Source organism: Lutra lutra, chromosome 9 (genome assembly GCF_902655055.1).
Source record: "Lutra lutra chromosome 9, mLutLut1.2, whole genome shotgun sequence".
In the NCBI taxonomy this organism is placed as follows: Eukaryota; Metazoa; Chordata; class Mammalia; order Carnivora; family Mustelidae; genus Lutra; species Lutra lutra.
The window spans coordinates 120,316,765-120,340,685 of NC_062286.1; the positions used below are offsets into that span (position 1 = coordinate 120,316,765).

At 46.4% G+C, this 23,921-nt stretch overlaps 2 protein-coding genes and 1 pseudogene across 4 annotated transcripts in view; 2 read left to right on the forward strand and 1 right to left on the reverse strand.

Moving 5' to 3' along the window:
- ACSS2 (acyl-CoA synthetase short chain family member 2) overlaps nt 1-15,393 on the forward strand; it is a 47,725-nt gene extending 32,332 nt beyond the window's left edge. Inside the window, exons 3-19 of one of the 3 annotated variants that reach the window (XM_047744098.1) lie at nt 995-1,086; nt 1,283-1,386; nt 1,640-1,712; nt 1,993-2,068; nt 2,225-2,339; nt 3,175-3,213; nt 7,403-7,540; nt 7,841-8,011; nt 8,298-8,431; nt 8,627-8,759; nt 8,841-8,897; nt 9,087-9,167; nt 10,754-10,862; nt 12,891-12,959; nt 13,510-13,686; nt 14,289-14,363; nt 14,507-15,393. In XM_047744098.1, the coding sequence (XP_047600054.1) occupies nt 995-1,086; nt 1,283-1,386; nt 1,640-1,712; nt 1,993-2,068; nt 2,225-2,339; nt 3,175-3,213; nt 7,403-7,540; nt 7,841-8,011; nt 8,298-8,431; nt 8,627-8,759; nt 8,841-8,897; nt 9,087-9,167; nt 10,754-10,862; nt 12,891-12,959; nt 13,510-13,686; nt 14,289-14,363; nt 14,507-14,634 (1,771 nt within the window). In that variant the 3' untranslated portion in view covers nt 14,635-15,393. Of the gene's footprint in view, nt 1-994; nt 1,087-1,282; nt 1,387-1,639; nt 1,713-1,992; nt 2,069-2,224; nt 2,340-3,174; nt 3,214-7,402; nt 7,541-7,840; nt 8,012-8,297; nt 8,432-8,626; nt 8,760-8,840; nt 8,898-9,086; nt 9,168-10,753; nt 10,863-12,890; nt 12,979-13,187; nt 13,367-13,509; nt 13,687-14,288; nt 14,364-14,506 lie in introns of those variants that run through there. The other 2 variants (XM_047744099.1, XM_047744100.1) reach the window with 2 other exon arrangements.
- A 418-nt stretch (nt 15,394-15,811) lies between these two features.
- Nucleotides 15,812-23,921, reverse strand: part of GSS (glutathione synthetase) — a 29,717-nt gene continuing 21,607 nt past the window's right edge. The window contains exons 9-13 of the mRNA XM_047744101.1: nt 22,339-22,405; nt 19,504-19,698; nt 18,947-19,028; nt 17,354-17,543; nt 15,812-16,360 (exon numbers count right to left, since the gene is read on the reverse strand). Of these exons, the coding sequence (XP_047600057.1) occupies nt 16,237-16,360; nt 17,354-17,543; nt 18,947-19,028; nt 19,504-19,698; nt 22,339-22,405 (658 nt within the window). The 3' untranslated portion in view covers nt 15,812-16,236. The remainder of the gene's footprint in view (nt 16,361-17,353; nt 17,544-18,946; nt 19,029-19,503; nt 19,699-22,338; nt 22,406-23,921) is intronic.
- On the forward strand, nt 22,907-23,747 carry LOC125108826 (ubiquitin-conjugating enzyme E2 N-like; annotated as a pseudogene).

Below are 23,921 nucleotides of genomic sequence, written 5' to 3' on the forward strand. Positions count from 1 at the left end.
AAAGGAATGGGAGGCAAAGCTGAGGAGGTAGACAGAAATAAGATGATAAAAGTGTAGTGATTCTGGAACTTTTTTAGAGAAGGGAAGAAGGAAGGGGTAGAGGGAGAGGGAAAGAAAGAATCTTAGGCAGGCTTCCTGCCTGGCATGGAACCTGATAACATAGGGGTCAGTCTCACAACCAGGAGATTATGACCTGAGCCAAAATCAAGAGTTGGACGCTTAACGGACTGAGCCACCTAGTCACCACTGAAACTTTAAATTTGTATCAGAATCACCAACTGAGGGGCGCCTGGGTGGTGCAGTTAGTTGATCATCTGACTCTTGGTTTTGGCTCAGGTTGTGATCTCGGGGTTATGAGATCAAGCCCTGCGTCAGCTCCACACTAAGTGCAGAGTCTGCTTGAGATTTGCTCTCCCTCTACCCGCCCTGCTCATGCTCTTTCTCTCTCTCTCTAAAATAGATAAATAAATCTTAAAAAATAAAAAAGAATCACCAACTGAATCTTTATACCAGCTTGTAATAAAGAGGTAGATTCTTGGACTCTGTGATTCTGATTCAGTAGGTCTGAGTTAGGGCTCAGGAATCTACGTTTTAATAAGTTCCCCTGGGTGCAAGTGATCTGGAGCCCCCACTTTGAATAACACCAGTGCAGTCTTGACACTGTGCTCAGGAAGAAACACATCTGTGGTATCATTTCTCCTTAATACATCCCTAGGATGGAAGAGAAGGGACCATCATCCCATTTTAGAAACCTAATAAGGCTCACAGATGGACACTGCATCTTCCAATGACACACAGCTTGTATATAAAGTATACTTTAAAAGACCAAAGTGTCTGACCAGTCAGTTCAAGGTGTGACGGCAGACAGCTCACCCTCACAGGACATTCATAAGGAGCTTTGGTGTTCCTGAATGGCTATTATGACTGTTCCTATTTTTTGCTTGGGGGAAGATGTTATATTCCCTAATGACTGATTCTTTCTGATATATCTCAGGGAGGGCAATGAACCAGAGGAGACCACCCAGATCACATATCGTGAGCTTCTGGTCCAAGTGTGTCGATGCAGCAATGTTCTCCAAAAACAGGGTGAGTGTTGGGAGTATAAGAAGGGAACTGCAGGGTCCTGCCTTGGGGTATCTGAGGACTTGGGGGAAGTAGACAAGGAATGGAAGGAATATGGTATAGGGGAAAGGTCAGCCGTTGGGGGGCAGTAGCTTAATGAGAAGGAGCAAGTAGCAGCAGGAAGGGTCCATGGTCCATGATCTGTGTCCTTTATTTGCAGGCATTCGGAAGGGTGACCGAGTGGCCATCTACATGCCCATGATACCGGAGCTTGTCGTGGCCATGCTGGCGTGTGCCCGTCTTGGGGCTCTGCACTCCATTGTGGTAGGAATTTGGACTGGAAAAAGAGACCTAGTGGGGGGTAGGGCTCTGGAGAAGTAGGTTAGGCCTGGATGATGGAGGATCTTAAGAATCAGACTAAGGAGTTTAGAATGTTTGGGTCATAGGTTCCATATCAGCTCTCCAGTTTCTTCTAGGACCATAGCTTAGAAACCCTGAAGGTTTTATGAGTGTCTCCTTTCCTTGTTTACTTAATTCCTAGGTCCTCTTCTCCCTCAGTCTTTCTTCCTTTTCCTAGTTTGCAGGCTTCTCTGCAGAGTCTCTATGTGAACGGATCCTGGATTCCAGTTGCAGCCTTCTTATCACTACAGGTGACTAATTCTCACCCCTTTCCCAAAACCGCCATACCCGAAGTTTTGGTCTCTCATCGGCTAGTTGGTATTTACGACTGCTCAGCATATAGGGTAGGGACTGCCTGCCCTTACTCCTGATTCCACCTCACCTGGCCCTCTGTCAGCTGAAATCAACTGGAAGAGCTAGAGCCAAGAGGCCTACCTCAGGAAGGGCTCAATGAACATTGTGCTCACTAGGGATAAGGGGCTGGGAGTGTGGTGCTTTCCTAAGGCCTGGAATGTCTATTGCTCCCCAAAGATGCCTTCTACAGGGGGGAAAAGCTTGTGAACCTGAAGGAGCTGGCTGATGAGGCCCTGGAGAAGTGTCGGGAGAAGTAAGTGTGTTTGGCTGGTTGGCTACCGCTCTGGGTCAGCAATTCCCCAGTACCAGATTCCCTTTGTCCCCTCTATCTTAGATGGACGTGGGTGGGTCTTGCCAAATTCTCTTTTGAGCCAACCAGCCTACCACTTCAGGTTTTTCCATTTTCTAGGGGTTTCCAAGTGAGATGCTGCATTGTGGTCAAGCACCTGGGGCGAGCGGAGCTGGGCACAGGTGACTCTCCCAGCCAATCCCCCCCCATTAAGAGGCCATGCCCGGATGTGCAGGTGAGTCTGGTACTGCTCTGCTTTCCTCTGGGCTCAGATTGTCTCCCTCTTCCTGCCCAGGAGGTTCTTGCTGTGCTTCCTTATCATAACACTTAGACCATCTGGGAGCAATCCTAGGAATGCTTCCCCTGGCAGGGCTGGTAGGGAGCTGGGGGACTTTGACCTTGAATGTCATTAGGGAGCCCCCCATATCTTGGGAACTTAGTATGAGTCTCCCTTAGACTTTAAGGGAGACTCCATGCTAGTTGGAGTGTCCTGAGGGGTACAAGGGATCCCCAGGGCTTGGGCTTAGGTTAGAAATGGGCCGACTTAGTCAACTATACTTTAATTAAAAAAGAAAGAAAGGAAGGAAAGAAAGAAAGAAAGAAATGGGATGATTTGGGGGACTATGTGTACTGGTCTCTGTCTTGGGGTGGGCTACCTGTATGGTCCCACCATAGAAGGATCAGGATTTGGCCCTCAAGATATGGCCCTTATTAACTTCGGATCCAGCACTTTTAGTGGAAATGGTGGAAAAGCCCAAAGGTCTAAGGGGCATGAAGAATGAAAGCTCCAGGGTCCAGAAGGACAAAGGTTCCTGAGATTTGTGACTTGAGGGGCCCTGAGGGATCACAGAGCTAGAGAGGCTATAGTCTAGCCTAGGGAGGTTGTGGAGACCCCACTCAGCATTAGGGGTTCTGAGTGTATAGAGGTTGGGGACAAGATCAGGAAAATGTAGGCTGGGAGGGGAGCCTAAAGTAAAGGAGGCAGCAGATGCTTGGGACATGCTGACCCTTCCCTCCCACTCCCCTATACTCAGACCCTGCTCACCACCCTTTCCGTGGGCTCTTAACAGGGTAAGCTGAAAGAGAAACCCAAGCGCATCTGGCCCCAGGTATCCACCTCTGCACTGCCTTGGGTACTGCTGCTCTGCGTGCTTGTCTGTGTTTCTGTCTGCTCTTTGCCTGTTTTCCCCATTGAGGTGGCTGCCAGACCTAATTCCTTTCTTTCTGCCCCTGGGTCCTCTGCCATCTAAGTTACTCTGAAGGGTCATGAAACAAAATGCCTATTGCTACCCCTCCGAACTGGCATAGAGCATGGATCTCAGAGGGGTAGCAACAGGCATCCCAGTGCACTCCTGCTGTTCAGAACCTTTGTGGGAGAGAAGACCAAGTGACTTGTCAGAAAGTTTTTACTATGTATTTAGCTGGGGCAGAGCCCTAGGAGATAGGAGGAGAGTGAGTAGAGGAGGGACAGAATTTGGACCTTGGGAACTCACCATCAAGTTGGGGAGTTATATATGTATTACAAATGAAAAACCTCAGTTTTATACAGGATAACAGGGAAGATTCCTAAATACATTTAAATACATTTATATATTACTTTGGGATTTATAAACTGCACATAAACTCTGATATAATTAAGTGCTAGATTGAATAAAATTTACTTTGTAGGTGTTTCTAAGATGTGAGATTTCTAAGTGGGGACTCAAAGCAGGTTAGACTAGCAAAAGGCTGGGCTTGGAGTCCAGAGAATGATTTTTTAGCTGTATGTCTTCAAATAAGTTATTTCTCCTCTCTGAATCTCAGTTACCTTATCAGCAGTGGAGAGATGATAATACATGCTTAAAAGAAAACCACTTCCTTTATAAAAACAAAACATAAAACCCATTGTTCCTCTGAATTTTACCATTCTCATAGGCTGGCTTACTCTAAATCTTCTATGGTTAATCTCTTCAGCTAATGGTAAATATAATCCTTTTTCTCTGTTCTCATAGCATGGTGGAGACAGCTCTGATTCCCAGGGGACATTATTTTCCTTTTAAAAGTCAGGCAGAGACCTAAGACATTTCTCTTGAAAGATGTAACAAGCTCAGCGGTTAGAGTGTAGACTCTAGAGCCAGACTACCTGGGTTCAAATCCTAGCTCTGTCACCTGCTACTGTGGAAGCTTGGACAAGCTACTTAAGCTCTCTTGCCTCAGTTTCTCCATCTGTAGAATAAGGATAATAACTGTACCTACCTGATAGGGTTTTGTCAGTATATATAAGGTTTTTGTCATGTAGTAACTGCTCTATAAATGTTAGCTTTTATTGCTTTTAACATAACAGGCAGCCTGGCATTTCTAAAAGGGAAACCATAAAATAAATAAACTCCTATAATTATTAATTATAGGCCACAGACTCCTAGATTTTTGTTTCTTGGAAGTGAAAATAATCAGTTATCAAAAAACCAAAGACCATAAGAATAGGGTTACAAAGTCCAGGTTTGTCTGATAATTGCTGTCAAAGCTACAGAAATATTGAGAGAGCTCCACATCCCATCATTCTTAAGCATTCTTTAAGGTAGGGCCCAGCACAATTTGGAGGTACTCTCTTCCATCATGTCACCTGTGGGCTTCCTCATTATCTCACACCTGGCAATTGCCCTCTGTGAAGCTATCCTGGTCCAAAGACAAAGGCCAAATCAGTTCTTATTTCGGTAAATTAAAATCTTCCTCGTTCAAAGCTGTGGGCCCTCATAGACACACACCCAATTCAGAACCAATGTCTGCACCTCTAATTGAACTCACCCTACTTTCTGGTGCTGGTTATCAGTTCCACACCTGGGGTACTGGCCCTTCTCACCCACATACTCACAAAGGAAACAATCTTATAAGATTACAAGAATCCCCTCATTGCCACAGTATAACTATGCTTTGCCCTTATATGTACCTAGTGCCTTTTCTATGGCAATTCAAACCAGTACTGCAGACCATTTGCCCAAAGCAATATTGACACTCTTCTGCTTACATACATTAAGGCCCTCATCTCAAGTAGATCATTTGGCAGGAAAAAAAAAGTATCCCTGTGTCCATGTATGTGTACACCCATATGGCTATTCCACTAAAAAAATAGGGTATGTTTTAGTGTTTTCTCTTTCTCGCCTTTCTTTTTCTTCTTTTTTTTTTAATAGTGCCCACACTTGGTTTGGACTTGTCATTTTTTTTTTTTTTTAAAGACTTTATTTATTTTAGGGCGCCTGGGTGGCTCAGTGGGTTAAAGCCTCTGCCTTCGGCTCAGGTCATGATCCCAGGGTCCTGGGATTGAGCCCCGCATCAGGCTGTCTGCTCCGCAGGGAGCCTGCTTCCTCTTCTCTGTCTCTCTCTGCCTGCCTCTCTGCCTACTTGTGATCTCTGTCTGTCAAATAAATAAATAAAATCTTTAAAAAAAAAAAAAGACTTTATTTTAGAGAGAGAAAGGGCCCGTAAGTGGGCGGCAGAGGGGGAGTTGGCAGAGGGGGAGAATCTTCAAGCAGGCTCCACGCTGAGCCCGACATGGGGCTGAATCTCAATCCCTCAACCCATGAGATGATGACCTGAGGCAAAACCAAGAGTCCGATGCTTAACCAACTTAACACCCAGGCTCCCCTGGGCTTGTCATTCTTACGATGTTTGTGTGCCAGATACTTTAGATTCTCTAAAGTAAGAGGCAGATAGTACAGAAAGAGGAGAGTGGTTGGAGAGTCACTTTGTAACTTATCAAGGTATGTGTTTAACACTTTGGAGCTTTTTAACCAAATATCTACCCAATAAGTGAGTATATAGCCATATAATGGGAGTAGGGTGTTTCTCTTACATTATCCTGTCTACCTGCCAGCCAGGGCCATTGAACATACAAGAAGCTAATGAATATAAAGGGCTTTGTAACATCTAAAGCAAACCCAGACAGTTCCTATTTCCACACCCTTGAATTTATTTCCTAGAGGAGTTCAGTGGAACCGAACTAAATTCTGTCCTTTCTGTCATTCGTCAGTCTTTCCCACCCCACAGGACAATTTGAGGTATGATATTTTTCAGGTAATGCCTTTTTCTTTTGATGTTCTCCAAATCCTGTGAGACCATTAAGGAAAGATTGACTATCCTTATTTTAAAAACAACCGATTTGAGGTAAAGTGCCTTGCCCAAGGACCTACACAGGTAGAAAGTGGCAGAACTGGGATTGAGATCCAGCACAATTTTGGGGGACATTCAGGGAATCCCACCTTTCCTCAGCACAGAGTAGACTCTAAAAACTGCCTGTTCAAAAAGGTGATATAACTAGGAAAGTAAAATAGTTTCAAGGAGAGGTTAGAAAAATTTCAGGATGATAGATATAAAAGTAGTTATCAAAGATACTCTAGTATAGGGGGGGCCTCCCTCTACTGGGAGAAGAAGTCCATATTGGTCCTTTTCCACCACCTTAAAGCAGGGTTTCTGCTGAATGGAACTTTAAGCAAATATTTCTATGGGAAACCCATTGGTACCAGTGGTGTGAAAGTAGGGGCGGAGTTAGAGTAGGAGGAACCTGCAGATATGGATGAGGTCTAGACATTCAGGAAAAGGTGCTTGGACCAAAAGCTGTTGACTCTTCTCAGTACTAACAGGGCTAGGTGCCCGCTTCACCTGCAGGCTCTGACTAATCTTGCATTTCTGAATTGGGTGGTGTCCGCATCCCTGCTGATAAGCCACTAGTACCATAAGTACATATGTTTGTATGTAGGCCTGTGTGTGCATATTCATTCACCCCCAAAAATTTAGAGTGTGTATTGAGTGCCAGGCACTTTGCTAGGTGTTGGGGATAAAGAAAAAAAAATAAAAGAAAGAAAGAAAAAGACTCCCCACAATCTAGTTGGGGAGATAGTAATTAAGCAAACAACTAAATAACTAGAAATATGTACCGTATAGGAAGAAAATAGGGTGTAATGGTCAAGAATAATAGCAAGGGTGAGGGCGGGTTTAGGAATCTACCAAATACTGTTCAGGGAAGGCCCTTCAATGAAGGTGACATTTAAGCTAAGAACTAAAGGATGAGAAGGGACCAACCAAGGTGTCCTCCTCAGCCTGAGGCTACATAAGGGGAGCTCTGGAGCCGAGTGAGGAGTACCCAGGAAGCCTGCTGTTCTGCCCGTTCTCTGTCACATTCACCCTCACATTTCTCCTCCGCCTCTCAGCACCTCCACCTGGCAGTACTTCTCCAGCTCCTGGTGCCAGGTAGGTATATCTGGGCTCTTGTCTTGAGCTGTTCACAGTTCTTCCCTGCCCATTCCTGTCTTCCTAACCCTGCAGATCTCCTGGAACCAAGGGGTTGACTTGTGGTGGCATGAACTCATGCAAGAGGCAGAGGATGAGTGTGAGCCTGAATGGTGTGACGCTGAGGACCCACTCTTCATCCTATACACCAGTGGCTCCACAGGCAAACCCAAGGCAAGTGTGCATGTGTGTGTACTGTGTAGGGTTTAGAAGTGAATTTCTGTTCGTGTGTATGAGAGTATTTCAGGTGGCTCAGAAATACCATCTTAGGGTGTGGATATGAATGATGACTTTGCATGTGTATCGTGTGTGAGATGGGAACATGGAGAAAAGGGGATAGGAGATGGATGCTAGGGGTGGGGGCTGGCAGGGCCAGAATCCATGAAGAGGATCTTCTTGCTCTGCCCAGCCTACATTTGGTGGTCTGTGGGGGTGAGCCCAAGTCCCCAAGCTAAGGCCCTATTCTTTCTGCAGGGTGTGGTACACACTATTGGAGGCTACATGCTCTATGTGGCTACGACCTTCAAGTACGTGTTTGACTTCCACGCGGAGGATGTGTTCTGGTGCACAGCAGACATTGGCTGGATCACCGGCCATTCCTACGTCACCTATGGGCCACTGGCCAATGGTGCCACCAGTGTTTTGGTGAGAAGGGAGCTGGGACCCATGGCTGCTTGGCCTACTTAGGGGAGGACAAGATGATCCTGGGTGACAGTCTCCCAAGGCCATTTGGTCTAGGGACACAGGGACTTACACAATGACCTGTTCCCTGGAGAAAGAGAAATTCTGAGGGGTTGTATATACTGACTGGGAAGGTCTGTTGGCTTGTCTGTAAGGGAGTGAAGACATGGGTGTATCAGAAAGGGCAATGACAGAGGAAGTAAGGGACTGTTGGGAAGGACTGGGAATGACCAACCTTCACTGGGGTCAGTTTGAGGGGATTCCCACATACCCGGATGTGAGCCGCCTGTGGAGCATCGTGGACAAGTACAAGGTGACCAAGTTCTACACAGCACCCACGGCTATCCGCCTGCTTATGAAGTTTGGAGATGAGCCTGTCAACCGGTGAGACCCCTTCCCAGCTGCTGCCCCTCAGAGTGTCCCTCAGAGCTAGGTGCTGGCCTCTGTGTACAGTCTTTTCCATTCCATTGTTCAACTCTTTGGCCTGGAATAGGGCAAGGGGCAGAAGAGCCTGGGGCATGTCTTCCTGGTACCCAGTGGTACTCAGAGCTTTCCTTTCTTCCCACTCCCCTGCCCAAGGCATAGCCGGGCATCCTTACAGGTGTTAGGCACAGTGGGTGAACCCATTAACCCTGAGGCCTGGCTGTGGTACCACCGGGTGGTAGGTGCCCAGCGCTGTTCCATCGTGGACACCTTCTGGCAGACAGAGACAGTGAGTAAAGGATTCAGAAGGCTGGGGCTGAGGGACAGTGTGGGAAGACTGACTCAAAACCCTGATTTCTGACTTCCACAGGGTGGCCATATGCTGACTCCCCTCCCTGGTGCCACACCCATGAAGCCTGGTTCTGCTGTGAGTGAGGTTCCCTTGGCTGGTCTTGGGCTAGACAGGAGTAAGAGTCTCGGGGCCTAGGTAGAGGGTTGGGGACTAGACTAATACGTTTGAGGAACCTGGGGATCTGAGGGTCCCTGGGAGAGGTAAAGAGTTGAGTCACAGTTGCCTCATTCCTCTCCTTGAGTCCTGTCTCCTGTTTGTTTCTAGACCTTCCCGTTCTTTGGTGTAGCTCCTGCAATTTTGAATGAGTCTGGGGAAGAGTTGGAAGGTGAAGCTGAAGGCTACCTGGTGAGGTCCTGACCCTTGGATGTCTTTGAGGAGTTGGGAGGAAAGAGTACAGCAAGGGATGCTGTACTTTGCTTCAGAGTTTAGAACCTAATTTCTTCTGGTAGGTGCTTGTGGCTAAAGCTCCATGGTTGAGGGTTTATTCTCTGTGAGACCCTGGAGGAAATCTTCTGGATATTTAGCCTGCCTCTCTGCCTTTTGGCCCACTTCGGCTCTTAAGGGCTCTGCTCAAAGATTCCTAATGATGCCTTTTTGGGTCTGAAGACTTAGTGCTAATTCTTCCTTTGACAAACATTCTAGTGTGAAAGGAGTCTTCATAACATAGTAGAAAATCATACAGGCTCCAGAGTCAGGCTGGTTGGGTTCAAATCCTAGATCTGCCTCTTCTGTCACCTCAGATAGGTTGGCCAACCCCTTTGAATCTAAGTTTCATTTATAAAATAGGGCTATATAGTACCTTTTTCTTCTCAAGTTGCTAGATTGATTAAATTAGATAATCCATTTGAAGGATTTAGCATAGAACCTGAGAGTTAGTGTTTAACAAATGTTAGCTGTTGTGATTTCTATGTTAGTACTTGGAGTAAGATTATCAGCCCCCACCTTCCACTTCTATCCCACTTTACTTTTACTAAGAGCTAGTTAGTAACAAGGACAAGAGTTAAATCCACACCTTCTGACCTTAGCCTAGAATTTCATCTGTCTCTTCAATCTTCTACCACAGGACATTATTGATTGGAGCAATAATTATTCACTTTTTATTTTTTTTTATTTTTTTTTTTTTTTAAAACATTTTATTTATTTATTTGAGAGAAGAGAGAGACAGTGAGAGAGAGCATGAGCGAGGAGAAGGTCAGAGGGAGAAGCAGACTCCCCGTGGAGCTGGGAGCCTGATGCGGGACTCGATCCCAGGACTCCAGGATCATGACCTGAGCTGAAGGCAGTCGCTTAACCAACTGAGCCACCCAGGCGCCCAATTATTCACTTTTTAAAAAAGATTTTATTTATTTATTTGACAGAGAGGGAACACAAGCATGGGGAGTGGGAGAGGGAGAAGCAGACTTCCTGCTGAGCAGGGAGCCTGATGCAGGGCTCTATCCCATGACCTGCGCCAAAGGCAGATGCTTAACAAATGAGTCACCAGGTGTCCCAATAATTATTCACATTTATATGACTATTTTCATTTTTATCAAACTGGACTTGGTTTCCTGAGGAGACTCAAATTTACTAAATGCTTATCACTAACAGAACATTGTACTAGGCAATTTCCACATACCATTAATCCAATCCTCACAATAGCTTTGGGAGGTTGAGAATATTTTCTGTGATTTACAGAAGATCTGAAGCTTAGAGAGGTAAAGTTACTAACCCGAGGTCACACAGTTAGTAGCAGAGCGAGGATTCTCAGTCTGGATTATTTATCTCCAAAGCCTGTGCTTTGTCCTACTTCTCAGGAAGGACATTCAGGCAATTTCTTCTCAGGTTGGACAAAACTGTGATTGTCCAGCCTGTGAGTGTGACAGTGTCTCCAGCCCCTGTCTTAAAGTGAGACAGTATAGCTGATGCACTATTGTGCCATTCCCACTCCTTAGGTGTTCAAGCAGCCCTGGCCAGGAATCATGCGCACAGTCTATGGGAACCATGAACGCTTTGAGGCCACCTACTTCAAGAAGTTTCCTGGTTACTATGTAACAGGAGATGGTGAGTCTTGGCTATCCCTTTCCCGTATCTCCCTCCTTGACATGTACCTTACCCTTCCATTTTCAGGAAGAATTGGTTGGTGGGAAGAAAAACAGAGGAACATATTCTGTGTGTCAGTGTCTAATATCCAGGTAGCGCTATAGAGAAGACTGTAAGAGCAGGAATGAGTGTTGCATAGAGGGTCTCACCATGGTGCAACCTGATGTGATATATGAGGAAAGAGGTTCTTCTTTCCACCATTCCTGTGCTAAAAGAAATGGGGCATGTAGCAATGTGTATTACTATGTCATATGCATCCTCATGTGTGGAGCCTATGTTTGCCCATGACTCTGTTCACCAATCCATTCATTCTTTTTTTGTTTGTTTGTTTAAGATTTTATTTATTTATTTATTTATTTTAAGATTTTATTTATTTATTTGACAGAAATCACAAGTAGGCAGAGAGGCAGGCAGAGAGAGAGGAAGGGAAGCAGGCTCCCTGCCAATCAGAGAGCCTGACGTGGGGCTTGATCCCAGGACCCTGAGACCATGACCCGAGCCGAAGGCAGAGACTCTAACCCACTGAGCCACCCAGGCATCCCTGTCCACCAATCCATTCACGCATAGCTTTTTATTGAGCATGTACTATGTCTAGGCACTGATCTAAGTTCGGGGGATATTACCATGAATAAGGTAGGCAAGGTCTCTGTTCCCATGGAGCTTATATCTAGTAAGGGAAGACAGACAGTAAATTCAGCAAACAAGTTATAAGCTTATCTTGCTGACAAGTGCTATGAAGAAAAACAAATAGGTAACAGTTTGATAAAGAATGTCTGAAGGAATGGCCACCATACATGGGATGGTGAGAGAAGGCGTCTTCACTTCAGTGATATTTGACCAGAGACCTCCAGGGTGAGAAGGAAGCCAGGCATGGGAAAAATCTGTGAGTATTCTGTGCAGAGACATGAACTTGAAATGTCTGAGGAACAGACTGAAAGTCTGTATGGCTGATGTGTAGTGAGCAAAGGGAAGAATGTTACCTGAAGTCGGAGAGGTAGATAATGTGGGGCCTTGTGGGCCACAGGGAGGACTTTGGATTTTATCCTGTGTCCAGTGGGGGGGATCTTTAGGGCTTGTAAGCAGGGAAGTGATAAGAACTGATTTCTTGGGCGCCTGGGTGGCTCAGTGGGTTAAGCTGCTGCCTTCGGCTCAGGTCATGATCTCAGGGTCCTGGGATCGAGTCCCGCATCGGGCTCTCTGCTCAGCAGGGAGCCTGCTTCCTCCTCTCTCTCTCTGCCTGCCTCTCTGCCTGCTTGTGATCTCTCTGTCAAATAAATAAAAATAAATAAAAAAAATCTTTAAAAAAAAAAAAAAAAAGAACTGATTTCTTGTTTAGAAAATAACTTTGATTTATGGAGAACAGACCTTAGGTGGGTGTATTAATTATCTATTGCCATGGAAAAAAATCACCCCAAAACTTGGCAGCTTAAAAAACAATTATCTCATACAGTTTCTGAGGATCAGGAATTTGTGAGTGGCTTTGCCAGTTGTTCTCATGCAGAGTCTTTCATGGATTGCAGTGAAGCTATTGGTTGAGGCTACAGTCATTTGAAGGTTTGACTAAGCCTGGAGGATACACTTCCAAGCTCACTCTCATGTGGCCGTTGGCAGGAGCCCTCAGTTCTTCACTACATGGGCCTCTCCATAGGGTTACTCATGACATGGCAACTGACTTCCCCCAGAGCAGATCATCCGAGAGAATGCCACAGTGTCTTCTAGAATCTAATTTAAGAAATGACATACCATCACTTCTGCCAAATTCTACTGATTACACAGACTAACCCTAGTACAATGAGAAAGAGGACTACAGAGGAGTCTGAATATCAGAAAGTGGAAATCTGTGTTGATCTCTTGGAACCTGGCTACCACATTGGCAAGTTCAGAAGCAGGAAGACTTGTTAGGGGGCTATTAGTGTAGCAGTTTGGTGATGTGGGTCGTGTATCCTACTGTGGGATATTTATTACATTGTGCATTTCTTCTCTTTCCAGGCTGCCGGCGGGACCAGGATGGCTATTACTGGATCACTGGCAGGATTGATGACATGCTAAATGTATCTGGTGAGGGCCAGGGACCATTTCTCCTTCTTGTTTTTTTTTTTTTTAAGATTTTATTTATTTATTTGACAGACAGAGATCACAAGTAGGCAGAGAGGCAGGCAGAGAGAGAGGAGGAAGCAGGCTCCCAGCTGAGCAGAGAGCCCCATGCGGGGCTCGATCCCAGGAACCTGGGATCATGACCTGAGCCGAAGGCAGAGGCTCAACCCACTGAGCCACCCAGGCGCCCCAATTTCTCCTTCTTGTTAAAACTACTCTCCCAGCAAGTCCCAGCCAAAGCATTCCGAGCCAGCCAGGGTGTCCTCTAGACAAACCGTGCCTGGAGTGCAGCATTCAGTTCTGGATACAGGATTTGGAGGAGGAGTGATAAACACTGGAATGTGCCTAAAGGAGGGGAGCTGGGTTGGTGGGACCACTGAAGCAGGTCATGTGAGGAATGAATGAAGGGGCTTCCCCATTTGACCAGACCAAGACTGCCTTGGAGGCATAGATGGAACAGGGGCTGGGGTAGAGGCTGGGATCTCTCTCATGGCACTTGCTTTCCCTTGACAAGGACATCTGCTGAGCACAGCGGAGGTAGAATCGGCACTTGTGGAACATGAGGCCATTGCAGAGGCTGCTGTGGTCGGCCACCCTCATCCTGTGAAGGGCGAATGCCTCTACTGCTTTGTCACCCTGTGCGATGGCTACACCTTCAGCCCCACCCTCACCGAGGAGCTCAAGAAGCAGAGTGAGGAGCATCCCTAAGCAGGAACTGTAGGGTCTGACCTGACGACCCAGTTACCACAGCAAGGTGTTGGGGAGAGGCTAGAGCAAGCTGCAAACTACGAACGGATCCCAGGGGGCCTTAGGGGCTGATTGTCCTCTTCCCACTCAGTCTCCACTAGTCTCTCCACTAGGATACTAATGGCTGACATTTATAGAATTCTCTGTGCTACCACTGGGCTAAGTACTTTAAATGCATTAATCCATTGAATCCCTATAATCAGCGCTGTGAAATAGATCCTATTGTTACTCTCATCCTAAAGATGAAGAAATTGAGGCTCAGAGAAATTCAATCATTTGCCCAAGGCCACACTGCTAGTAAAGTGGGATTTTAAACTCTAGCAGGCTGATTCTTAGAGTCTGAGTTCCATGAAGGTAGATTAAAATAAAACGGGAGAGTAAAAGACAATGTGTTAAAAAGAGAGAAAGACAGGCAGTGATTGTAAAAATTACTCTGTGGGCAGGGCCTTGAAGAGGAAATAGGTGGGGAACAAAGCCATCTCTACTTTGGTTTTGGGAGCGGAGCTAAGGGTACTGAGGAAATGCTTAATGATTTCTTGGTTACAGTTAGAGAAAAGATTGGCCCCATTGCCACTCCGGATTATATCCAGAATGCACCTGGCTTGCCTAAAACCCGCTCAGGTATGTTCAGAGGCCTCAAGGGATTGGGCTTGGGATTGGCCAAGGCCTAGTGGTGGTGGAGTGTGTGTGGATGGAAGCCTTTTTGGCAAAGCTGGAGTGGGTCAGTGCTATTACCAGGTAACCAGAATTCTGTGGTCCCCCAGGGAAAATCATGAGGCGGGTGCTTCGGAAGATTGCTCAGAATGACCACGACCTGGGGGACACCTCTACTGTGGCTGACCCAACTGTCATCTGCCAGCTCTTCAACCACCGCTGCCTGACCATCCAGTAAACGAGACCTGCCCTTTACCCAGGCTTCTCCCTGCTTGGCTTTCCAAAGTGTTGCCCATCTTCCCCTTGCCCCCACCCAGGAGTGCTGAGGGCCAGTGCTGACCCACACCACCTCCCTTGACCAGCTGTCTGGGACCGAGGACCAGCTTTGCCCTTGGGTGGAGGCAACCTCCTGTGGCTCCTAGATAGATGAGGCGCGGCCCAGCTTAGCCTCAGATTGCTGTGCCCCTAGACTGCAAGAGCCCTTGGAGCCCAGAACAGGGACACGAAGGTCATGTCCCTTACCCAAGTTAAGTATGCAGAGGGCAAGTGAGGGTCTAGACTGAAGCAGGGAGGCAGCGCTGTAATCCTATATCAGCTCTCTCAGGAAGCACCAGTACTTACCCTGGGTATGCATTTGCCCTTCGAAACACCTGTCTGTGTGTCCCAAAACAATTGATTATTATTTTTTTAAATATTTTGCTGCTTCTGTTCTAGATCTGAATTCTCTTTTGTGCCAGATGGCAGTGTCTGTCTACCCATTTGCTTCAGGGGATGTGCAGACAGGCTGTTTCCAGACGGTTTTCAGATTACCTGCTTCTTTGCTGGAATAAATGTGTTTTGTTCCTAGGGCCAGAAGAACTTGTCTTCCTTGTCCTCTGTTCCCACCCTTCCATGAACAGTCCTGCCCATAAGAGATACTCTCAGACGAAACTCTTCTTTTCTTGCACCAGTCATGCCCAGGCTCTGATTGTAGGAATAAAGTCTATGACCTTAAAAAGGTGGTAACTTGTTTTCTTAGGTATCTTACAGACTGTATACTTACTAGCTGCTCTGAATTGTGTGGTGGATGGGAAGGGGAGTGGTTTTCCTAAGGAATAGTCCCAATATCCTCCTTCCAGAACTTCTGGTTTGGGCATCTGCAGGCAGGGGGTTTCACTCATAGGCCCTTTGGCAAGCTCCTGAACTAAGCAGGAAAGCAAATGACGCCAGTTCATGCCTGTGATGTCCCATCACAGCTGCATTATTTTCTATGACCCTGTGGGAGCATTAGTGAGTGACTAAGGATTGGAACTTCAGGGTTCTCTCCTACGGTCTGGGGCTAGGGAGACTCTGATGATAGCCAGATCATTTCTCCTGCTCTAATCCTCTCTAAGTGTGCCGACCCCACCAAATGTGTAAACCAAGGAATCACAGAATCAGCAATGTAGTTTTATTTAAGGCAGCAGTGGGGAAAGGCTATGCCCCTTCACTGCCCTCCTCCTACCTCTCAGTCCTATTCTAGATCAAACACTGGAACATGCTGGAAAGGCTGGCGAGGGGTTGAGAGGAGGGTGGCAGGGTTATGGACCCTTAGCTCAAATCAGCTTCCTTTCAGCTATACCCACACTCATAGGATTTAGGAGCCTCTAGATCTCACCTAAGGGAAACACAGCTTTTCTGGTCCTCAGATGGGAAAGCTGGGGGAAGGTACTCATCATTCATCCTTCTGTGAACTGAAGAGACCAGCCCTCCCAAGGTGCAGGGAGGGAAGCCCCTCAGAGGGGCTAGGAGAGGAATGACAAGTACAAGGGATATAAGGTCTCTTGAGTGAAGTCAAGTCTGGGCAGGCCTGGCTGTGCCCTCACACAGGGAATGGGTTGTCCAGGACTGCCACTCCTGCTGCCACACCACCATCTGCATGCTCGATGGCTTTGGTTCGAAGCAGATGTCCCACGTGCTTGTTCATCACAAGTGTCTTTCCCTGTCTATAGAAATGGGGGCAGGAGACACACAACTCCATTACCAAGACAGCCCACACACCCAAAACCTTCCCTGGTCCCACGTGAGCAGTGTATGAGTGACTGACTACATCCAAGGAAGTGCTAGGATTTTAGAATCAGATTTGGATTTGTGTCCTTGCTGGGAAATTACTAGCTCTGAGCCTTTGAGCAAGTCACTCAGCCCTTCTAAATATCAATTTCCTCAATTTAAAATAGAGTTAAAACCTCTCACTCTGTAAGATGGTCACAAGGATTAAATAAAGCAGGAAAAGCACTTAGCATGATCCCAGGCTCACATTTCATGTTCTGTAGCTATAAGTTTCCTTCTCTACCTCTCTCTTAAGATGGCTGTGGTGGTAGGTTTGGGCGGGAAGTGGCGGGCAGAGCTGCTATAAGTGGTTAGAGGGAAAGATTACATAGAGAGAAAGCTATGGTCAAGAGCATGGTAGGATCTGCCATTCCTACCTTGCTTGATCTTGAAGGACAAATTTTGCAGGAAGTGGTTTAAGGGACCAGGAACTATTCCTTACAAATTCCCAAGCAGTCTTCTCTTCCTGATTCTTTAGTGCTCAAATCCAAACCCAGGGGCCACTCAGCCTTTCGAAGGCACTGATTATCCTCTAGCTGGCCCCACCTACCTTTCCGCAGAATCTCTGGTGGCCTGGAAACTGGACCCAAATTCTCTTCTTCTCTTTGGTCTCCTTCTAGTCCAAGGCTCCTTTCTCATCCATCTTGATACTACTTATAATTTCCTTTATAGTTACAAAACACTTCCCATCTGGGCTCCATTTGATAGCCCTGTGATGTGGGATGGTCTTGGGTGCCTGACTTCATTTATTAATTACGGAAACAGGTAACATGGCTAGGGACTGGCAGAGCTGGGACTGAAGCCCAGGATTCCTATTCCCTGTCCTTTGCTTCCTCCAGGTTTGCTTGGCTGACCCTCTGACAAGGAGGAGACCCTCTTGATTGGCTTACCTGACATAGACCCCAAAGATGCCCAGCTCTGAGATGCACTGGACCATTCGGACAGGGCTGCCAGGCCGCAGCAGGCAATTTCCAAAAGGCTCAGGTTCGATCTTTTCCATGAGGATGTAGGAGGCCCTCTCCTCGCTGTCCTTCAGCCGCTCCAGGACCTGTACCATCTCCTCTCCGTATAGGTTGTTACCTGCAATGGCACTGGGCAGTCACCCTGGATCCTCTGCCTACCTTCTCCACTCTGCGTCCCCACTTCTGTGGTCAAGGCAGCAGCCTTAGTTTCTGACACCAGCTCAGTGAAGCAGGGCAGGCCTGGTTCCCAAGGAGGGAATGTCACTTTAACAGGCGAGTTCTTACACGAGCAAACACACCTTCCACCATACTATCCTGTCCTAGTTCTCCTCCTACCTGCTTATGGCTTTCCTTAACTCACTGACTCCTGCTCCTCTTAAATATTGGGATTTCCAAGGAATCCATCTGCCACCCTTGTTTTCTGCTCTATGTACATAATTTTTTTTTTTTTTTGACGATCTCTTCTAAGGCTCCATCTATTATTCTATGACTTGTCAACTCCCAAATCTTTAACTTAAGTTCACTGTTCTAGACATCGCATGGATATCCCATGGGCTCCCAAAACAAGCTCAACATGTCCAAATAGAACTAATTACTTCTGCCTGAACCTGCCCCCTCCTGAATCCTCCTACTGCCAATCAGGTGAAAGGCATTCCTGAGTCATATTTAACTCCTCCCTCTCCACTACATGTCACTAGCTCAGACATGTCTCTTCAGTCTGTACTCCACAATGTCATAGCTCTAGCCCAGGCCTCTGCATTTCTCTTCTGGAAAATTATACCAGCCTCCTCTGTGGTCTCTGTTACCAAGGTCTCCCCTCATCCAGGACAAGCTCCACTATGGTTGAAACATTGATCCTGTATCAATCATGTGTCCCTTCCCTCCTTAAAACTCTCTAATGGACTCCCAGCACTCTCAGGATGAAATCCAATTTCTTATATATTTTCAATATCCTTCATAATGATGTCTCAAAACATCTTTTGTAGCCCAAGTCTCTGCCTCCTCCCATCTCTCATGCTATACCCCAGCCTTACCAGTTACTCATCAATCCCCAAACATAGACTTCCATGGACCAGTGCCTCTACTTGAGGCTGCTTCTGTATGGAATGTTCTCCTTCCTTTCCCACCTGGTTAATTCCTCCTTATCCTTTAAGACCAAGATCAAAACTCATCTTCTCTGGGTGTGTGAGGCAGCCATGATCCCTGCCCTCAAGGAGTTCAAAACAGGCAGGAAGACATCCAACCTCCTGATTTGCCCTATCCCACTTCGCCACCGTTTAGCCACAGGCATCTCAGACCAAATTTGTCCAAACCCTCCAATTATGTTAGTCAGGTTTCCCTGTGCTCAATAGCACTTGATCACAGGGTCTCCTGGGACACTGTCCAAGATGAGGGCCTGTGTCAGTTCCTCCTGTGTCCCCCAGAGTGTGGGACTCTGTCCATAGCAAGTGCCAATTGGCATTGGTAACAGCCTGCTAGCCCCCTTCCACTGAGCAGTGCTACAAAGGTGAAAGCACTTACCTCCACCCTCTCTCTGGGGCTTTAGCACGAACTGGCTAGGGGCAGCAAGGGCTTCAGCAATGGCCTGGTCCCCTTCTTCACCCTGGCAGGAGGCAACAGAGCAATCACCAGCAGTTCTAGACCAGAGGCAGTCCTGGTTATGCAGAGGAGCATCAGAGGAAGAGCAGGAAAGGGAAGAGTGATAGCCCCTTCCGACTAGATGCTACTGTCTGGATGTGACCCCCAACAAGACCCCTAAAGCAGCAAATACAATGAGAACAAGCTTCCTCTGGCTTGTTCATGGCTCCGCAGCAGAAGGCCTGGAAAGCCCATACAGACACTCCCCAAATCTTGCTGTCCAGCTCAGCTCCTTCCCCTTTCCACCTCCTACCCCATTTCCCCTTTGCTGATGAGCTCACAATGGATTCCAGCCCCCCTCCCCAGGGCTCTAGGGGTTCTCACACAGCATCACTAACCCAAGTCTAGCCCACTACCAGCTCTAGCCTCCCCAACACATTGGGTTCTGGGTTCCTGCCACCTGGGAAGCCTGCAGTAGGAGAAAGAGGCTACCCACACACCATGTCCAGTGAGTAGAGGCCAGCAAAGGTGGCACGGAGGCGAGCCACAGTCTCAGGCTGGCCAGGGAGCAGCATCTCCAGTACGCCCATTCTGCTCAGCTCCTGCTGCACCTTCTTTGTCCCAGCCAGCTGGGTGGCAATATCTGGGCATTTGACAGCACGTGACCTCTCCAGCAGCAAGCGTGCTTCCCAGTTCTGCAGAGGGAAGAAAACAAAAGAAATTCTACTTATTTTACTTTGGCTGACCTTTGTCGAGCATCTGTCAGGTGCCAGGTATCATGCTTTCTTTTTTCACTTTCATTATCTCCCAGGGTCACCACAACATCTTTGGGAGACAGATGTGGATTCTTCCAATATGTAGGATTCTTGCCTTCTGGGAGCTCACAGTTTAGCACAATGGTGCATGACTATTAAAAGGGAAGTAACAAAAGGCATAAGGGTATAGAAAAATGGATGAAGAGGTTTGAAAGAGGGGGAGCACTTGTGTATGAATTTAGCTTCCTAATGTACTCCAAATAAAATCCAAATTCCTCACCACAGACTATAAGAACCTTCGGGATCTGCCTCCTGCCCTCTTTCAACCATGTCAGTTTCTTGACATCCCTCCATCCCATTCTCATAGTCCGGTCACACAGGCCAAACACACAAATACCATTTCCACCTCTGCATTTGTTGCTTTCCCTTCTGCATGGAATTCTTTTCCTTTTGGCTTTTCCAGTGGATGGCTGGATCCTTCTCATCCTTAAGTCTCAGCTGAAACTACCCTATTTAATGTGGGCTTCCCCATAATTCTCTATCTTTTCACCCTACTGTTTTATTCAAAGAGTTTCCCTCAACTAGAAAACAATTTTTTTTTCTATTTTTGCTTACTTTCTGATGACTATCTCCCCGACCAAAATGTGAGCTCCGGCCCTTGTTGTCTGTCTTATTTCCTATTGTATCCCCAGTGTCTAAAACACAGTGCTTGGAGCTTTGTAAATGCTCAACAATTATTTGCTATTGTTTAACGAAGTGAAATCTGAGTAGTCAGGTAGACAGGTCAGACTCAATAGGGAGGCGTACTCAGATTAGCAGAATAATAAGAGCAAAGGCCTGCAGGTGCATAATCATAGGCTGTATGTGCTGTGGAATTTGGGGTGTGAGAGGCAGGTAAGAAGTTCTGTGGCTTCTAGGAGTTTGGGGCTTCAGAGGCAGGTTAACAGCAGAGGACCATGCCTCCCAGCTCTAGTCCCCATTCTGACAGTGGAGGGATAGCCTGTCCCTAACTCCAGACCACATCAAACTGCCCACAGCAGGATGAAGGCTAAGGCCTGAGGAACAACACCCACCCCCACCCACACTGTCCTCCCTTTGATACAATCAGTCCACCTCCACCCCCTTGCCTGGTCTTCACTAATAATCTCAGCTACCTTTGTTGTTCCAGGCAGAGTTACAGGTGCCCAGAACATCCGAGATAAACCCAAAGAAGTACTCCATTATGTTAGGAACAAGGAAGCAAAATTCATAGATGAGCAGGGGCTTTCCTGAGGTCACCTAGCAAGTCACTAAGCCTTGCAGATTTCATCTTCATATTCTACACCTGGTCTGAGTTTCTCAATTCCCTTAAAATCTCCTCCTCCTTATGCTCAAGTTCCTTTCCCTGTTAGCTCAACCTCTTCTCTCTTTTTAAAGTTTTCTTTGGCCCTTTCCTCTACGCCCTCTCCTGGAGCCTGGATCCATTTTCCCAATGGACAGTTTTTGTCTTCTCTAGTTGGCAAGTTCCCCCCACTCCTAACCACTTTCTAGAGGAAAGGACCTTCTACAGAGCTTCCACCTCTACGGAGCTGCTTCCTATACAACCAGGCCTTAGGGAGAATCCTATATTCAAAGAATTAGACATCTGGAAGGAGCTCCCTCAATTTTTTGAGTTCCTCAACTTACAGAAATTGAGCCCAGAAAGGGTCTGGAACCTGCCTATGGTCATAACAGAGGCAAAGCCAAAGTCTCCTGATCCCTATCATGCCGCTCATGGTATTTTCTAACTTATTTCTCCTAAGTGAAAGCAGAGCTTCTTAGCTTCTCCATGCTGTGGATTTGGGGCAGGAGGAGAATAATGATATACTGGAAATGCCTCTGGGCTGAGAATCAGAAAGCCTGGGAATCTGTGGAATATTAGATAAGCCTCTGCATCTCTCCAAACCCTAGTTTCTCTATCTGTATGATGGGGATAATTATATACCTCACACAGTGGTTGTAAGGATTAAAGCAAATAATGGATGTGGAATGTAATTTTGAAGCCACATGGTATGATAGCAAGATAAGGTGATATCATTATTGTCATTAACATGAATGGACAGAAAAAAAAATATTCTGACACAAATAAAAGAGAAGTAAGAGTTGGCAGGAAGGAAATGTTCGGTGGTACAGTGGAACTGGTTTGCATTAGCTAGCCAGAGCTGATTGTACCCATCTCCTTTTAACTCTGCCCAGAAATGTTAAGTTGGTTAGCTTGAAATTGGCCACAATGGGAGTATACCACAGAAATCACTAAATGCTACAAATTGGGGCTCTCCCCCTGAGAAACATGACATTTGCCAGCACATCCCTAGAAACAGTATGAAAGGCTGAAGCAACATGGATTCCTGAGGATTCAGATTCTAGAAGACAGTGTGTTTATAGAGAATGAGAGGTAGCAAAAAAACTTATGGGAGAATAGGAGGTTCCACCTGTAATTTCCCTGAGGATCACTGAGGCCAGGGCTCAGGGAAAAACCCAGGTTGTTGTGATGCCTGAGCTCAGTCTCTGAGGAACGTGGTGGGTCCTAGGAGGCAGAGAATGGTCTAACAAAATACCAACCTGTGGACTGTACTGAGTCGGCATGTAGCCATCCCGGAAGTAAACCACAGCCACTTCCTGGCCGTCCCTAGAACACAGGATGGAGAAAGCTGCTGTGTTAAATTATAACTGATATGTTCAGGGGTTCAGTGTATTTTAAGGTGGATCAAAATGAGTTTGGTTTCTTTCAAAGTCAGTCTGCATAGTTTGCCTAGACCAGGGTTCACTGGAAGCAATGAAAATAGCTACCCATACCACCACTTCTTCCAGTAAAAACATGAAGATATGCAGTAAGGAATGCTTTAGAATATTCCAGATCTAGAGTCATTCTAGGAAGGCCAGAGGGAAATAAGAAGGCAACTAGAATCAAACCAGATAAATAAATTTTTAAAAAGGGCCAAAAATTACTGAGTATCGGAATCATATTGTCATGCCTAGTGAAACACGCTTATATTACTTAAAATAGCTGAAACTAAGTTGAGATTTTCTTTGAAATGGTGGATGTGAGGGTATGGAGATGCAAAGTTATGAGTCTAGTCAAGACACAAACTGCCTTGAGTGGATACCAGAGGCCAAACTCGGGATCTGACAAGATGGCCAGGCTTCCCCGAGGATTATCAAGGAAACCCAACGTTTGCTGGCACCACCAGTTCCTGGCATTAAAGCAGAACCAGATGAGAACAATACCCACGATTTTCATGTGGTCATTGCTGGCCCCCAGGACTTCCCCTTTGAGGGAGGGACTTTTAAACTTGAACTATTCTTTTAGAAGAACACCTGATGGCAGCCTCTAAAGTATGTTTCATGACCAAAGTTTATCATCCTAATGTAGAGAAGTGGGAAAAATATGTTTAGATATTTTGAAAGATAAGTGTACCCCAGCACTGCAGATCTGCACGGTTCCATTATCAATCCAGGCTTTGTTAAGGGCTCCCAATCTGGATGATCCATTAGCAAATGTGTAGCAGAGCAGCAGAAGACCAACAAAGCCCAAGTCATGGAGCTAGAGCACGGACTAGGCTATACGCCATGAATAATATTTAAAATCGATCTGACCATCAAGTGTGCATCCCTTTTGTTCTGCCAAGGCTTCTTCCTTTTTTGCTTGCATTTAATGGACACAGTCTTAGAAATACTACAAAATAAAAACGCAGACATCTTAAGTCCTTCGGTGAGTAAATGCACATTATCTATGATTAAAAGACAAATCTATGTCTTGTCTTGATTCAGTGTTGTAAAACATGAGCAGAGACTAGAAGTACCATCTGGATTGTTGTGAAATGTTTAAAAGCAGTGGCCCTTCTCTGCTTTTATTTATTTCTCCCATCATGGTTTAAGTAGAAAGCATTGTGAATGAAGGTAGTTGTCAGGGTGTGAGTCTTTTTCTTTCTCTCTCTCTTTTTTTTTGAGGGGGAGAAGTAACTCTATTTTTTTTTTAAGATTTTGTTTATTTATTTATTTGACAGAGATCACAAGTAGGCAGAGAGGCAGGCAGAGAGAGAGGAGGAAGCAGGCTCCTGCTGAGCAGAGAGCCCGATGTGGGGCTCGATCCCAGGACCCCGGGATCATGACCTGAGCTGAAGGCAGAGGCTTTAACCCACTGA